Below are 17,117 nucleotides of genomic sequence, written 5' to 3'. Positions count from 1 at the left end.
CGGCCGCGGGCCTCCCTCGCTCAGCTGCCCGCTCCCCTCCGTCCCCGCCGCGCGTCCCCGCCGCGACCGCGCCTCTCGGGAGTCCGCCCGCCACCGGCGTGGCGTCCTTCCCCCGAGTCCGGTCACTTCCTCTTCTCTCCCCGTTCCCTGGACCCGAAGGCGGGAGGCAGTTGCAACAAGAGTTTGCTGAATGAATAAATGAACTACGAGGGCCCTTCCTTAGTTAACGTGCAAGGACTTACATTCCGAATGGATGGCACCCAGGGTGTTAATGAATGCAGTGTGAGTCTCAAGTTGGAGATGGTCTTTCCACCCCTGACTAGTTGTCTGATCTGTCACAGCTTGCAGGGAGTGCCTTCACGTGTTGAGTCATCAAGCCCAAGAATCGGATGGGGTTACACTGCTTAGGCCTAATGGGTTTGAAACAGCTCCCTCCTACACAAAGGAAATATCAGAGCAGTAGACAGAAAGGAGGCAGTTTTGCAGACTAGTTTATTTTCTTAGAGTTTTGAGTTCTTGAAAGCAGATTGCAGGAATTAGCGAAACTCAGAACGCATTAGGTTTTACCTCTACCGAGGGTGGATATCGTCCTGAATCCCTTCTGCCCAGTTATCCTCCCACGTTCTCTTTAATATCTTACCTTTGCAACGTCTTACAACTTGTCCCGCTAGTTTCAAGTTGTTGCCAGTCAGGATTTGATAATTTATGTCTAAATTATGTCTTGCTAACTGGCACCCTGTTTTATCAACAAAGAGACAATCAGAATACCCAGTGCCCCTTCCGCTGCCGGTGGAAAACTGAGTACTTTTTTTTCAGTTTTAGAAAGACTCTCCATGGTCAAAAGGATCAGATAAAAAGATTCTTAAACCCAGATTCAGTCTTTCACCATGGGGTGTATTTTCTTCTTTATAGTTTTCTTTGTTTTCTAAAATTAATTTTATAATGTTATAAATGGGGGAGGACTTTAGAAAGAAAAGAAGATGGAAAACTAAGGAAAAAATTAATTTATACATGAAAAAGGAAAGTTACATGATCCAAAAGGAAATACTGTTAATCTTACTTTTAATGAAAGAACTATAAATTCAAATAAAATTCCATTTTTTAATCTAAAAATAATGGCAAAACAATTTTAAGTGGTAATACTCAAAGCTGCTAATGAGATACTCTCAGACAATGACCTTCATCCTCCGCTGGTGGGAGCACAATTGGTCAAATGTTTCTGGAAAGTAATTTTCCCAACATATGAAAAGTCTTAAACATTTACAAATCTAATGTGCAAAAATGAGTTTCAACAGTTAGAAAATGTAATTTTTTAAAAATATATCATTTATGAAAAATGTCCATGCCCTTTTGAAACTGATAGGTGTCGTTTCAGGGGGCTCCAAGGAGCCTGGTCCTTTATGTCTCAACACAGAAAGAATTCAGCAAAGGCAAAGTGATAGATAAGAAGTGATTAATTAGAATAGAACACTTGTGAGGCTTACAAGTGGGCAGGCAAGTTGCTCTCCCCTGAGTGCTTAGTGGGTTACAGTTTTATAATCAAAGGAAGACAGGGGACGGGGAGAAGACCTTCTTTGTCTCTCTTGGGTAGATGTCACATTTCCATAAATGATTGTTTTTTTGTGTGTGCACAGAGCATGTGCTGGGGGTCATTAACTTGATGACACCACTAGGCAGGTTGTAGGCCTTATTCTCCACTATTGTTTTGTTGTTTTTAGGGCATCAGGCAAAAAGCATGTTTTGGGGGTCATTAACTTACTGAGCTCACTGGGCAGGATGTAGGTCTCATGCTACTATTGTTTTGGGGCATGTCTTGTGCTTCTGTTGCATGATTTTGTTGCTAATCAAGTTAGCTTGATTTTGTTGTTAAGCAAGCCAATCTGGCTTTGATGCTAAGCAACTTGTTCTGCTTTATGACTTAAGCAAGCCCACATTGTTTCAGGATTTTCCCATTACTTTCTTGAGTGATCATTAATCTTACTGTGGTTTCCCAAAGCCCCCTAAATTTCCCTCTCTATCTACAATTCCCTAATGGGGTTTCTATGCTAACTATTTGACTATCCTACTCCATCCCTTGATTTTGACTATCCTACTCAATCCCTTGTGACCTTGAATGAGAAAAAAAACCAATTTATATCTTTATTTTCACTAATGTCTGACTTAGATTATTTCCTTCTATTATGAATGTAGGCAGAACCTGTTGCCACTGTTATATTCCCACCATCTAACATAATACCCGGCAAAGTTGCTCAGTAAATATTGTAGAAGAAAAGAAAGAAGGGGTGGAGAGAGGGTGGTTGGAGTATGTCAGGATGGCAGGATACAAGTACTCATTTTCTCCTCAGTCATCCTCTACCTTCATCAGTAATGATATCTTCATAAACTTATCTTACCTCCTAGTTGTGTAGCACTTCAGTGTTTTGAACTGTGTCGTGTTTAATTTGCTCTCCTTAAGCATCCTGTGAGGTAGGAAGGGTAGATACTATTCTCTTCACTTTTTCTATAAGAAACCAGGTTAGTGATAATAAATGTCTTTCCTGTGGCCCTACAGTGGATAAGGATCAGAGTCAAAACCAGATACCCAACCCTTTCAATATCTAGTTCAATGGTCTTTCCCTTTTATCAAATCACTGGTAATATGATCACTGTGAACCAGTTTTCACTAAGATCCTATAGAGTATGCATGGTAAGCAGGCAGCCAGACATTTGGGAGGATTTCCATTTAGCCTCAAGGTGTAACAAGTTGGCCTTCAGGGACTCTGTTCCTTTGGCCAGATGGAGTCAACACTTTTGTTGCAGCTGTAGAGAGCCTTAATAAAATTCCTAAACAACAAGGGAGGTGCTGATTCCATTGTACCAGGAATGTCAGAGGTTATTTCTCCAACTATGAATTTTGGGAACCTGTATGTTAACATTACACAATGTGACAAGTTGGATTCAGAATGGGCTTTGAAAGAAGAAAGATTCAAGCTGTGTGCAAATTTTGGCTCTGCTACTCATAGGTATGAGACCTTGGGCAAGGTATATACTTAAATTCTTCAAGGGAGCCTTGGCTTCCTGATCTGTAAAATGGGGTGGCAAATACCTTCCTCACAAGTTCTTGGAGGAAATAAATAAGAAAATGCATATGAAAATCTCAAGCTCAGGGACTGGCCCAGTCCCCCTGGCTAAGTAAGTGAATTTTTAAAAAATGTGTTCTTTCCATATCAAAAGCCTGCAAAATTTCTGATTCTAATGATGTAAGGCTTTGATACTGCCAACCTCCTTTTGTCTCCTTTAGTCACTGCATTCTCATTCAATTAGCTATCTTTCCTAAACAAGTGTGGATCTGTGGAATAGAAAAGCTCAAGCTGAGCTTGATTCTGTTCCATTATATTAGCCCCCAGGGCAAATGAGAATTCACGTTCCTTCTGTCTGAAGCAATTTGAAATGGCATTCTTCTCATTTTCTCTTTTATGATGTTGGAATTGCTTATTTCTATTTTAGTGTGATCAATTTAAAAATAATGAAGTGTTTTGGAGATAGTTTTCTTTTGTAAATCCAGCTCCTTCCAAAATATCAGTCATTAATATGCTTGTCTTATATCTGTTTTGTTTATTTAAAAATCATAAACTTACGGAGAATAGCACTATTTGATAGGAGATAAGAAGACTTTTCTGTCCTGTTTCCAGTCTGGGGAGAGAATGGTGGCTTTTTAGTCTCCAGGCTCTGACTTCCTGATTTTCAGTCTACCATACCACATTGCCTTTCTGAAACTTAAGCGGGAAATAACGTAAAGCAATAACTTACATGTTTCATTAAGCATTTCAGGTAATTGGCCAACATTTATAATAATTTCACATTAAGTTATTACTCTTTTTTTAAATAAATCCCTTACATTTATCTGTTATAGTTCATTTTTTTTAGCAGCTGTCTTTCATAATTTTATCACACTTCTTTCAAGAATCCTAAAATGCATGTGTTTGGTACTTAATTATGTAGTAGCAATATGTCAGATACTACATTACTATTACTAAATTGAAGAGACTGAGAAACATTTTTTTCTGACCCACAAGAAAAAATGAAACCCTTGAAGATCAAAAAAAGTAGAAACATCACTCACTAGATTTAGAAACTAAGAATAGGAGGAACAAACTTTTTTCTTTAGTAATTTCAAAAATATATGTTAAATATGCTTAATACAATAAAATTAAAAAATAAAGCAACTATATTCCAATAAAAATTAATTATAAAAAACAAAAAATATGCTTAATATTTGAATATTATGAAATATGATAGTGTGAGATGAAAGACTATTTGATCACAAATTATTGTGTACTAGGACTGTGTATTTCAGAGGATTCACCACTTTTTTTTTAACAATTCCTTTGATAGGTGATTAACTGTGGTTAAGACATTAACTGATCTTTATTCTTAAAGCGCCTGAGGATCAGATCTGTACTGAGTGCAGGTATGTCCACTGTACTCTCTGAAGAAAGAAGTCCCAACATTTATTCCTGCAACAGTATTGTTTCAAAGCCTGAAAAGTCAGCTAATATACTGCAAAAAGAGAAGGGAAAGTTTGCTAAGTAGGTATTGTCTATCCTGGAAGAGAAAACCCACAGAATTCTGGGTTTGAAAAGGTTGTTAGATCATCCTAGTATAACTGTTTCATTTCAACTTGAGGAAACAAATTTAGAGAAGTAAACTCTAGTATTTACAAAGGTATGTGAGTTTGTGTGTACGTATGAGTGTGTTGCATTTGTGCAGAGTCTAGTAACTAGCTATAATCTCTCTCTACTTAAAGAAATGGGCTTGGAAGTATAGCTTGAAATTTGGGTTAATAAAAAGGAAATTTCTTCAGAATTGAGGTTTATTAGGTATTAAAATGGTTTACAAAGAAAGATTGTGCATACTTTATAAGGAGTAAGTTAGATTGCCTTAGAGCTATGTCATCCTAAAAGTTTATGGATTTTTAACTACCTGGGCTTTTAAACCTACCCAAAGGAGAAAAGATCAAATAGGCAAAAAATTAATCTCTTCCTTGTTTTTTTAAGAATTATTTTATTCAATGATTTTGTTCACTCAATCAATCTTATTGAATGACTAAGGAATCAAATGTTGAATCAGATCCTTGGTTTTGAGACATAAATCAAACGTAGTTCCTTGGCCTCAAGGATCTTCCAAACTAAAATAATTTTGTTTACCATTGATAGTACTGAAAAAATAACTTCTGCATAAAGACACTTACCCAATAATTAGTAAAACAAAATAATCATGAAATAGTAGAATTACTCATATATTTTTTTTCTTTCAGGCCAAACACTATTCAAAGTAGTAATCAAATCTCTCTCACCTAAAGAGTTAGTTCGGATTCACATCCCTAAACCTTTGGACAGGAATGATGGGACATTTTTGATGCGATATAGGATGTATGAAACTGTCAGTGAAGGGCTGAAGATAGAGGTCCTTTATGGTGATGAACATGTCGCTCAGTCTCCCTATATTTTGAAAGGTAAGTAATTATTACATAAACCAGAGCCAGCCTTATGAGTAGACTCCATGGCTTTCAGAATGCGTTATGATGACCTTAAAGTATGTGCAACAGGGTAAACATTATATATGTATCATCTGGAGCTCAATTTAACTAGATATTTTAAGGGAGAGAAAAACTAAGTAATTTAAAGCGATTTAAATGACAAGCAAAAATATCTTGTGTGTTTACCGGGGTAGTTACCATTTTTAGTACTCTTCATTCTTTTGCATACATACATATTTTCATCTAGTACCATTTGCCTTCTACCTGAAGGATTCCCATTAGCTTTTCTTTTAATGTGAGGACGCTGATGATTAGTTCTTCTAGCTTTTGGATATCTGAAAAAGTCTTTATTTTGCCTTTATTTTTGAAAGACAGATGTCTTTCAAAAATTATAGGTTGACAGTTTCTTTTTTCTTTTAGTACTTGAAATATACTGTTCCACTGTCTTCTCACTTGCATTATTTCCCATGATAAATCTTCCATCATCTATATCTTTGATCCTCTGCTAAAGGTTTTCTCTTTATCAGTTTTTTTTGAGCAATTTGATTATTATGTGCTTTGGTGTAGGTTTCTTCATGTTTCTTGTGCTTAGGGTTTGTGGATCTTTGGGTTTATAGCTTTCATTAAATCCAGAAAAAATTTGGCCATTATTTCTTCAAATATTTTTTCTGTTCTACCCCAGCTCCCCTCCAAGAATTCTAATTACCCATACATTAAACTTGAAATTATCCCACGACTCAATTATGCTCTTTTCATTTAAAAATATGTTTTTTCTCCATTTTGTTTTGTATAGTTTCTATTGCTATATCTTTAAGTTCACTAATCTTTTCTTCTATAACGCCCAATTTGTCATTAATTCCATCCAGTGTATTCTTCATTGCTTGATGCTTTCTCATTTTCTTGAGCTTTCCTCTAGGATGCAGTTAAGTTATTTGGAATTAGTTTTATCCTTCAAATTTTCTTTTACAATTTATTAGGCAGGCCCAGAGCCATGTTTAGTCTAGGGCTAATTATTCCTTACTACTCAGGCAATACATCTCTGCATACTCTATCCAACCTCTGTGAATTAGAATGCTTTCCAGTCTGGCTTGTATGAATAGGCACTATTCCCAGCCCTGTATGAACAATGGGTATTGTTGCCTCTAATCCTTATGGATGGTCCTTTCTCTGCCTTGGATAGTTTCCTCAAACATATATATTGGTCAGTATGCCTTAAATATTTGAAGGGAACCTGTACAGATCTCTGGAGTCCTCTCTGTGCAGTGAGTATGTCCTACAACTTTTAGCTGCCTTGATCTCACTGGACTTTCAGCTCTTGTCTCCTCAGCTCAGTGAGACTGCTGGGGTCTACCTGGATTCCTCCTCCATGTTCCACAACCTAGAAACTCCCTTAGGCAGTAAGCTTTAGGAACTGTAGGGTTTACCTCATTTGTTTCTCATCTCTCAAACTCATTGTCCATTGCCTGATGTCCAATGTCTTTAAAAAAAATGTTATTTCAAATATTTTATCTGTTTTTTGGTAGTTTCAGGTAGGAGGGTAAATTGGTCCCTATTACTTTTCTGAAGTAGAAATTCTCATGAAAATTGAATAACTTTAAAAAATTATTTTTATATTAAAATAAATATGGATATATTTTGAAATAATATATAAATTCTGCATAAATTCTTTTTTCAATGGGTCTTCAGAATAGTTTTATAATTACGTCTGGCCACTTTAAAATTACACTGCAAGATGCCCTTAGGTTTCATATTTCCTCTTTGAGATGTGCTGATGGAGGTAGTTTTAGGGACTCAGAGGAAGAGACCTCATCTTGCCTTAAAAAATCACCACCCCTACTACATTATCATGCCTGAAAAGTAATACATTCTCTTTTTCCTTGTTAAAAGGTAAGTTGTTTTATGCTCATCAGCCATTTATAACTCATTAGAAATAAATTTTTCAATAAATTGACTGAGAGTAGGTTATATTGGGAGAGAGCATATGCTATACTAGGTTATCTAGGGTGGGATGAAAGGGGGATAGAAGGTGAGAGCACAAGACTCTGACATTACTACTTTTACCACTGATTTGTTTAGGGCAGATTATCCCTGTCTGGATAATCTTAGAATTTACCAAGAAGTCATCCCATGCTCACAGCAGGGGCAGAAACAACTTCCTGTGTTGCAGTGCATGTTAATGGAACTTGGCATTGTATGTTTTGCTTTCCTTAGGACCAGTGTACCATGAGTACTGTGAGTGTCCAGAAGAGGATCCTCAGGCCTGGCAGAAAACTCTGTCTTGTCCAGCCAAGGAGCCACAGATTGCAAAAGATTTTTCTTCTTTTCCCAGCATCAATCTCCAGCAGATGCTAAACGAAGTTCCAAAAAGGTTTGGGGATGAGAGGGGTGCTATTGTTCATTACACGATTCTCAGTAACCTAATCTACCGGAGATCTTTAGGGAAATACACAGACTTCAAAATGTTCTCAGATGAGATTTTGCTGTCACTGGCAAGAAAGGTATGAGAATGAATTCATTGATTCTAAAAATAGTTTAATTATTTATTTGTAACATTTAATTCTTAGAATAATAATGGTAAAGAATGGAAATGGATTCCAGGCTTGAAAATGTGCATCTGTCTGCCACCTGAGTGCTCATAAGTTCTTCACCTTTTTGGATATCTCTTTCCTTTAATATTTAAGTTAAATGGCTTGAGCCCGCATCCCAGGTAAGTAGGCCATATAGTGCTCTCCCAAGGTTTCTGTGAACTCCCAGACATTTACAGCTGCAAGGTGACTTCTTCAAGCTCCCCAATCCTGCTGAATACTCCTTCCATTCAGATTTCACTTTCTTCTTGTCACCTCAGAATAAGTTGAACTGAGGACACATTTTCCTTGTTTTATCCTAAGTGCATACATTTTCCTTGTTTTATCCTAAGTGCATTGCACACTTTATTGAATGTTGGGGTAACTGAGAGAGGTTATTTTGTGCCAATGCAGAGTAAACAAAACAAAACAAAAATCCTAACATTTAAAAATAGACATCCCTGTGTTAATCAGACTCTCAGTCATCCTTGCCTCTGGGAATTTCTCACTGGCTGTCCTTGATTTTCAAGTCTTGGCTTCTTACTAAATATGACTGGGGCTTCTGTCTTTCAAAAGACTTCTCCACATCCCCAGCAACTCCTCCCCCAGTCCCTCTATTCAGCCCCTCTTTCCACATTTGCCAAATTCCTATAAATTCCTCTTAAGCAGAGCAATTCAAACTGCCTTTTGTTCTTTCTTGTTCCTGATTATGCAGAGTAAAAGATGAGGATGGGCATTTTTTACCTTTTTCACCCAGAAAGACCATCAAGGTAGTTTTCTAAATCAAAAGCCAGCTTTCCTGATGTGAGTTATACAATTTCCCAAGCACATGGAATGTAGGGCTGCAATCAATTCTTATTTTAAATAGCAGTTGCCTCCTATCTCCCCATCAGCCCACCGTATGAGCATATGAGCATATTATGGGCATCTGATCCTAAAGGTGGTTCTTTCTTCCTGGGCTACCATCAATCTACTCTGCCCTGTATTTCTGTATCTTGTACTCATGTGGTTTTTAACTAGGAATGATTTTGCCCCTTAAAGGAATTTGTCAATGCCTAGGGACATTTTTGGTTATCGCAACTGGGGAGTTGCTACTAGCATCTGGTGGGTAGAGGCCAGGGATTCTGCTAATCATTCTACAATGCACAGGACAGCCCCCACAGGAAAGAATTATCCACACCAAAATATCAATAGTGCCAAGATTGAGAAATCCTGCTCTACAGTGAGAACTTCTGATGTGGAGCTTACTAATGAGCTACTAAATGATAACAGGGAAGCACTAAGGTGAATAGTCATATCCCTTTGCCCTTTCCTTTTGTTCCAGGTTCTTTGCCCAGTGACTGAAAGGAGACTTACGATAAGTGAGACTCACCTCTGGTCTTTGAACAGCTCACTCTAGTGGAACTTGTTTTTGTTATTCAGAAGTGAGGATGGGATGTAAATACAAACAAGTAATTGTACCACAACACGATAGGCCCATAAGAAAAGTAGGTACCCAGGGTTAAAATGTCTGAGGAAGGCGAGTCATAGAGGAGGTAACATTAGCTCTGAGTGTGAAGGATGAGAAAGGAGACTGCCAAGTGAATAAGTAGGAGAAGGACATTCTAGGTGAAGAGAATTACGTATTAAAGTGGGTGGCATTTTCAGAGAGTAACTAAAGTTTTCTGGTACATGGGCAGATGGAAGATGGATTCAGAGCTAAGCTGGAGTAAGAGAGTAGGGTCTAAATTCCAAGAGTTTAGACCTTGTCCTATAGGCTTAAATTTCTGTTAAGCTTGATAGTAACATTAATTTGTGTTTTAAAAATTTGGACAGTAATGTGGAGAGCAGATTAGAGTGGGGAGAGGCTAGAATCAGAACATCTAGTAAGGGACAACTATTGCAACAATCTAGGTAAGAGATGATAAAGGCTTAAACTAAGGCGTTGACCATGGAGATAGAAATGGATAGCAGATTCCAGAAACAAACATAGATGTTATAAAAAGGCTTGATAGTGAAGGAAAACAAGGGCTTGGGTCTAACTTTGTAGATTCTCACTTAAGCAGCTGGCAGAAAAGGTGCTTGAAGCCACTCATTCACACCTTTCTACACAGTTTCCATATCTATAATACACAACAGTTTTAAATGTCACCTCTGAACAGAGGTAGCTAACTCCTGCTCAAGTGAATTGTCATGTACAATCCTCACCCTTGATTTTCTGATACTACTGATGACTGAGAGGCATCCTTCTCTCTTCTACTATTTTCAAATTTCAGTTTTATCAGAAATATTTTAAAAGCCAAAGAACTGAAGCATTTAGTACCAAAGACTGAGGTCTTCCCAGCACTGATAAGCATTCTTTTGTTTATTTAGGTCCTTCTCCCAGATTTAGAATTTTATGTTAATCTTGGAGATTGGCCTTTGGAGCATCGAAAAGTCAATGAAACCCCTGGCCCTTTACCTATCATTTCATGGTGTGGCTCTCTGGATTCACGAGATGTTATCCTTCCAACATATGACATCACCCACTCCACACTTGAAGCTATGAGGGGTGTTACAAATGATCTTCTCTCTATTCAAGGAAATACAGGTAAAAGTCATTCTCTAAGAAAAAGCTTAGAAGTAAGAAAGGTGAAAGGAATGTTCAATCAGAGAGAGTATGTGAATATATTTAAATAACCATTGTTCTTATTTTCTAGCCAGGAAAAAAGAAAAACAGCACTCTAAACTCTAAAGTGGTTTTTGTTTAGGATTCTTCTAGTCCAGAAATTAAAGATATGTGGATTAGGCTAGTAATGTCCAGAACCTAGTGTAACTGAGTCTCCTTTGAGTTGGTCACTTGTAAATACCATTGGAAAATACATATTTGGTAAAACTATCACTTAACTTAATTCTGACTCCAGTGCCTTTATATTGCTGGATGAAATGAGAGAGAATTCTGAAAAATATAAAATTATATTCATATGTAAGAGAATTGTGATAACAGTATAATTTGGATATTACAACCTCCAGCACCATAAGAAATTCTCCTCTTCCCTCTTTCTGCCTCTCTTGATCCTTTACAATCTGAATTCCTTTCCTCCTATTTGATGACCTTAAGTTTATGGTACTACACACCTTTTTATTAAACCGAACTCCCTGAGTAGAAAAAATCCCTGCCTTGTCTTAATAAGTCTCTATTTCTGTTTAGAGCAGTTTAGTGGACTTATTTAGTAGACAAGTCTAGAGACTCCTTGTAAACTCTCTAAAGGTAATGGGAAATGAAAACTGACCTACTTTTTATTTGATAACAGTAAATTCCTGAAAAGTATGCTAAAATAGTAAAGAGGTTGACCCCCTACAGTTTCTATGTTTTATGATTTATCCCTTAGAACACTGACAGGTGTTAACTAATGACTTCTTTTTAGAATAATAGAAAGAGAGTTAAATTAATTCTTCCAGATTATTTCCCTCCCAGGAAAGAGAGGATATAAATATATATACATAGTTAAGTTATGCAAAACTTATTTGCATTTAACAACATATTAGAAAAATTCTGCACTGTATTCAAAAGTGATATGCTCAAAATTCTGAGCAACCTAAGAATTAAAGATGTGTGGATGTTACTTAATTCTCTACTTTGTTCTAGTCACTCTAAGAACAAAAGCCTAGTGCTTTTTTTTTTTTTTTTTGTGAAGCACAAAAGTTGGAAGAAACTAATGCCTTGATGAGTGAGCCAAGTCACGGAATCTCTTTTTGCTTTGAACTTGATCCAGCATTATTTTGGATAATTCCTAATGTCATGCAATAGAAACTCCACTTTTTGAGTGACCTCTCACTAGTACACTAAAGGATAAAATTAGAGCATATTTTTCGAAAGTAACATTTACTTTAGATGTGTTGATGATAAAAGAGCTTTAGCATCTTAAATGACAAAGGTAGATTAAAGATGATTATACTTACCATAATATAAAAATGTCAAATTCATAATTGTATTTTTTTATGGTCTCAAACCTCTAGGACCTTCCTGGATCAATAAAACAGAGAAAGCTTTCTTTAGAGGTAGAGATAGCCGAGAGGAGAGGCTCCAGTTGGTGCAGCTGTCCAAAGATAATCCACAGCTACTAGATGCAGGAATTACAGGATATTTCTTCTTCCAAGAAAAAGAAAAGGAGCTTGGAAAAGCTAAATTGATAGGCTTCTTTGACTTCTTTAAGGTATGCAATTAAGTCTTCCTGGATACATATGAAGCGATAAACTTGTATTAAAAGTCAACCAAATAGCTGGGGTTGGGCAGATTTCTCCCATCTTGTGACCCAACACACACTTTCTTATCAGGCATAGGGAATTATGAAACTCATGCAGTTTCTTTTTTGTTTGTTGTAGCTGTTAACTTTGTCTAACAAATAGCTCAGAACTGTATTTAATACTCAAAATACAGTACAAGGATTAACCTAGAGTTTTGGTATATTTCCCTGTTTTTCTCTTTTTTAATAAACTGGGAATATAAATGTCTTTTACATAAAATGATCTTGTAAATAAAAAGAGTATGAATTCTATGCTAGTAAAATAGGGTCCAAGTCCTGCCTCCGGTCCTGCCTCTGCCACGAACTGTGGGGCTTTCATCTCTTAGCACTTCTCGCCTCTGACATGTGTGAGCCTGCCTAGCTCCTTCAGAGCACCGTATAAGGCTCAAAGGAGGTAGAGGTGTGACAGTGTGACAAAATCTGACTGGCTGGTAAAGTCCTTGGTACCAATTATTTAAGAAAAAAGTAATTACCGAATCTGTTAGTATATCCTGTTCCTCTCAGTGTGATATAATGAAGAGAGCATGGGATTTGGGCTCATAGAATAGAGGTTTATAAATATCTCTGAAACAAATTTTATCATTAATAAAAAAAAAGAGAGGGAGATGATAACATCTGCTTCACATTATTATAATTGAATGAAAAGTGACTTTAAATGTAAATCAAAGTTTATTAATCCAACAAATATGTCCGTACTGTGTCACCAGCATCACACTGGTCCTTAGTCTTCTCCAGGCTTCTGTCTCCTGAACTCTAAAACCGAACTTTGAGATAATAATGCCTTCCTTTTTTATACTAACATGGGTATAAGGAACAAATGAAATAAATGAAAGTGTAAATTGTTATCAATATTAAGCTTTGCTAAATATAGAGCTTTGGAAATAGTTTTCTTACCTGGTTACAGAAATCTGAATTTCCCATTACATAGACATAGTTGAAATAGGTATTCCTATTTCCTAAAATTATTTATTATCTTTAAATGTGTTGTATTTCTTAAAATTGACCTGTTAAATGATACTTATGATTATAATACAGAGAAGATGTGTGTTACAAAATAAAATATAAAACTTGTAAATACTAAAGTTGGGAAATAACTTCTTTATATTTAATGTTACAGTGTTGACAAGAAGCAGAAGTGAAACAAATGACTGTTAAAATTTTTGTTTATGTTTGTTTTAATCTTTTAGTACAAGTATCAAGTGAATGTGGACGGGACTGTGGCTGCTTATAGATATCCATACCTCATGCTTGGTGACAGTTTGGTTCTGAAGCAGGACTCACCATATTATGAACATTTTTATATGGCACTAAAGCCTTGGAAACATTATGTTCCAATTAGAAGAAATCTTAGTGATCTACTAGAGAAAGTTGAATGGGCCAAGGTATGCTTTCTGCCATTTTAGTTTCTTTAGGCAATCACAAATTCACCAGTATTAGTTACATGAGTTCCATCATAACACAATTTAATTTGACATAATTTAGTCAAAAGAAATGTTATTTTGTGAAATTTTTGTTCCCTTGAAATATCTGAAGAATCAACATCAGGACAATTTTGAATACCCTCTATCAGTATGTTTGAGGATTTTTAGAAGACTTGAAGTTCAGTGTTATATAGAATATAGATTTTTCTAAAGTATCCTTATTCATGCACACATACCAAATGCAAATTACACACACCAAATGCAAATTACAGATTAAAAAGACCAGGGTTAAAGTGCTTTATGCACAAGAAAACATTTAAAGCAATTATGGTACACTTTTGTTTTCCCCAGTTAGAAAAAAAGGCACAAGTTCTTTTTTTAATTAATTTTTATTGGAGCATAGTTGATTTACAATGTTATGTTAGTTTCTGCTGTACAGCAAAGTAAACCAGTTACATATATACATATATCCACTCTTTTTTAGATTCTATTCCCATATATGTCATTACAGAGTATTGAGTAGAGTTCCCTATGCTATACAGTACGTTCTTATTAGTTATCTATTTTATGTCAATCCCAATCTCCCAATTTATCCCTCCCCCGACTCTTTCCCCCTTGGTAACTATAAGTTTGTTTTCTATATCTGTGACTCTATTTCTGTTTGGTAAATAGGTTCATTTGTACCATTTTTTTTAGATTCCACATGTAAGTGATATCATATGTTTGTCTTTCTCTGACTTACTTCACTCAGTATGACAATCTCTAGGTCCATCCATGTCACTGCTAATGGCATTATTTTGTTCTTTTTTATGGCTGAGTGATATTCCATTGCATATATGTACCACATCTTCTTTATCCATTCCTCTCTCAATGGACATTTAGGTTGCTTCCATGTCCTGGCTATTGTAAATAGTGCTGCAATGAACATTGTGGTGAATGTATCTTTTCGAATTATGGTTTTCTCTGGATAACAAGTTCTTAATGAATCACAAGTTTCCCATAAAATAAGAACTCTTTTTTTAAAAAAGGAAAAATATTTAAAAAGTTCTTGTGTTTTATTGTGAAATTATAAAATTTACCCTTCCACTGTAAGACTTTATTTTGTTTCTGAGAAGCAATGTGGCTATGGAAATAACTGGGTGCCCCTGAGGCAGAATATTTTTGTGACCCTTTATAAAGAGTCAGAATTGCTTGCAAATGGCTTTTCCTGTGGGCAGCATGATAGAATATTAGCTATTTTCTAAAAGTATAATTAGGAATGCTGACTATTCCTGGTACTGAAGGAACAACCTATGGGTACTAATAACTGAATTTTTTATTACAACAATAATATAGTCTTTCATAGGTACCATTTTACAACAACTTTTTGGCTCAGGCTACATATTTAAATGGAGCTTTTAAGAGATGTTATAAAAACTAATTCATTCTATTTTAGTTGTATTTTAATATCAGGCAGAGAGGGTTAGATTAGGGGAACAGATGATGAGCCCTAGACTTCCTGGGTAGCTAGGAAAGTACCAAGATAGTCACGATAGGGGCTGTATGTGGGTTGTTACACTGGGTGAGGGGGGATCCAAACAGGTATGATTATTTCTATATAGCAGAGATTTCTAGGAAAGTACTTTGTCAATTTCCATAACCTAATTCTTAAGTTTTATATATATATATATATATATATATAAACCTTTTTTTTTTTTTTTTTTTTTTGCCGTACGCGGGCCTCTCACTGTTGTGGCCTCTCCCGTTGCGGAGCACAGGCTCCAAACGCGCAGGCTCAGCGGCCATGGCTCACGGGCCCAGCCGCTCCGCGGCATGTGGGATCTTCCCGGACCGGGCCACGAACCCGTGTCCCTTGCATCGGCAGGGGGACTCTCAACCACGGCGCCACCAGGGAAGCCCTTAAGTTATATTTTTATGTTTCATCTCTCCCATGCTGTTCACATTCAACCCTACATCTGTCCTACCTCACATTCACAATTAGCTTTCTTTGTGAGTCACAGGAGTAATCTTCATTCATTGTTTCTTTTTAAACTTTTCAGGAAAATGATGAAGAAGCCAAGAAGATTGCAAAAGAAGGGCAGTTGACTGCTAGAGATCTACTACAGCCCCACAGGCTTTACTGCTACTATTACAGAGTACTACAGGTCAGTTCAGAGGATCCATCTGCTTGGTTGAGTGTCCTCAGACCAAATGCATGGCCTGAATGCTTGCTTCCTGGAGGTGTTCAAGAGTCAGTCAGCCTGTGGAACTCTGGCTATGCTGAGGCGCCAGCCTATAGAAAGGTAGTGCTAAGTCCCTTTGTGGCCTCCATATTTTTATCTCCATTCAGTATTATGAAAAACAATGCTTAGCGCCATTACAAATATAGATTAAAATCTCTGAACCTCAGAGAAAATCTTTCCTCATATGGAAAATAGGAGGGTTGGACTAGAGATCATTAACATCTCTTTCTGCTCAAAATATCTACCTCTTTGTTCTCCTTACTGCTTAAGAGCCACGCTTTTGCTATCAGTACAGGATGGAAAACAAATATTTAATTTGTTGTATAAAACAAACAAATGAAAAATACAGTTGACCCTTGAACAACATGGTTTTGAACTGTGCAGGTCCACTTACATGTGGATTTTTTTAGTAGTAAATACTACAGTACTACACAATCCAAAGTTGGTTGAACCCACGGACATGGAACCATGCATACTGAGGAATCACATATATGGAGGGCCAGCTATAAGTTATACACAGATTTTCAGCTGTGCCGAGGGTCAGTACTCCTAACCCCGACATTGTTTAAGGGTCAGCTTTATTTATAATCTAAAACCTTAGGGCTGAATTCTGAAGTACAGATATTTACTGTACTTCCAAGAATTCAAGGATTGGTTCTTTGTATAATTAACTTGTGTTTTACTCAGTAAAATTTAGCCAGAAGAGAAAAATAAGAAATTATGTTTTTGTTGTTAACCTAAACTTATTTTTCTGTGAGGCAGAAAAAAAATAAATTTCCTCAGATGCCTGAGGCTACTACCCTCTCACAGAAAAATTAAAATGATTAATTACTCCATTTATTAGAAGCAGCCTTTTCCTTAAATGAGTTCTTTTCCCTCTGCTAGTCTGGCTGTAATTTTAATAATAGGAGTTTCTCCCTCTGAAATATTAATTAGGTTCATGTACACATGTCAGTATTTTGTTGGATTTGACCCAGGACCAGGAATGTACAGCTAAATGTACATGGAACCACTGAACTGAAAAATCCAATGTATAGGAATATTTCAGTCAGTGGCCAAAAAGGAGAGACATTTCACAGGCCTGTCGCCATTTACAAAGTGTGTGTGACTACAGGCCTAAAGGGAAG

General features: G+C 36.5%; 1 protein-coding gene across 2 annotated transcripts in view; it reads left to right on the top strand.

Annotated features, from left to right (window-relative positions):
• Positions 1-17,117, top strand: part of POGLUT3 (protein O-glucosyltransferase 3) — a 48,773-nt gene that overhangs the window by 11,551 nt on the left and 20,105 nt on the right. For both annotated transcript variants that reach the window (XM_089915513.1, XM_022561545.3), the window contains exons 2-7: positions 5,297-5,494; positions 7,730-8,016; positions 10,435-10,651; positions 12,061-12,257; positions 13,535-13,729; positions 15,808-15,912. In XM_089915513.1, coding sequence (XP_089771639.1) covers positions 5,398-5,494; positions 7,730-8,016; positions 10,435-10,651; positions 12,061-12,257; positions 13,535-13,729; positions 15,808-15,912 — 1,098 coding nt within the window. In that variant the 5' untranslated portion in view covers positions 5,297-5,397. The remainder of the gene's footprint in view (positions 1-5,296; positions 5,495-7,729; positions 8,017-10,434; positions 10,652-12,060; positions 12,258-13,534; positions 13,730-15,807; positions 15,913-17,117) is intronic.

Source organism: Delphinapterus leucas, chromosome 7 (assembly GCF_059928025.1).
Source record: "Delphinapterus leucas isolate spDelLeu-1000000601 "Yukka" chromosome 7, BTC_Dleu_Yukka2, whole genome shotgun sequence".
NCBI classification, from domain to species: Eukaryota; Metazoa; Chordata; class Mammalia; order Artiodactyla; family Monodontidae; genus Delphinapterus; species Delphinapterus leucas.
Note: the sequence above shows the minus strand (reverse complement) of the source record. Positions and strands in the feature narration are given on the sequence as shown.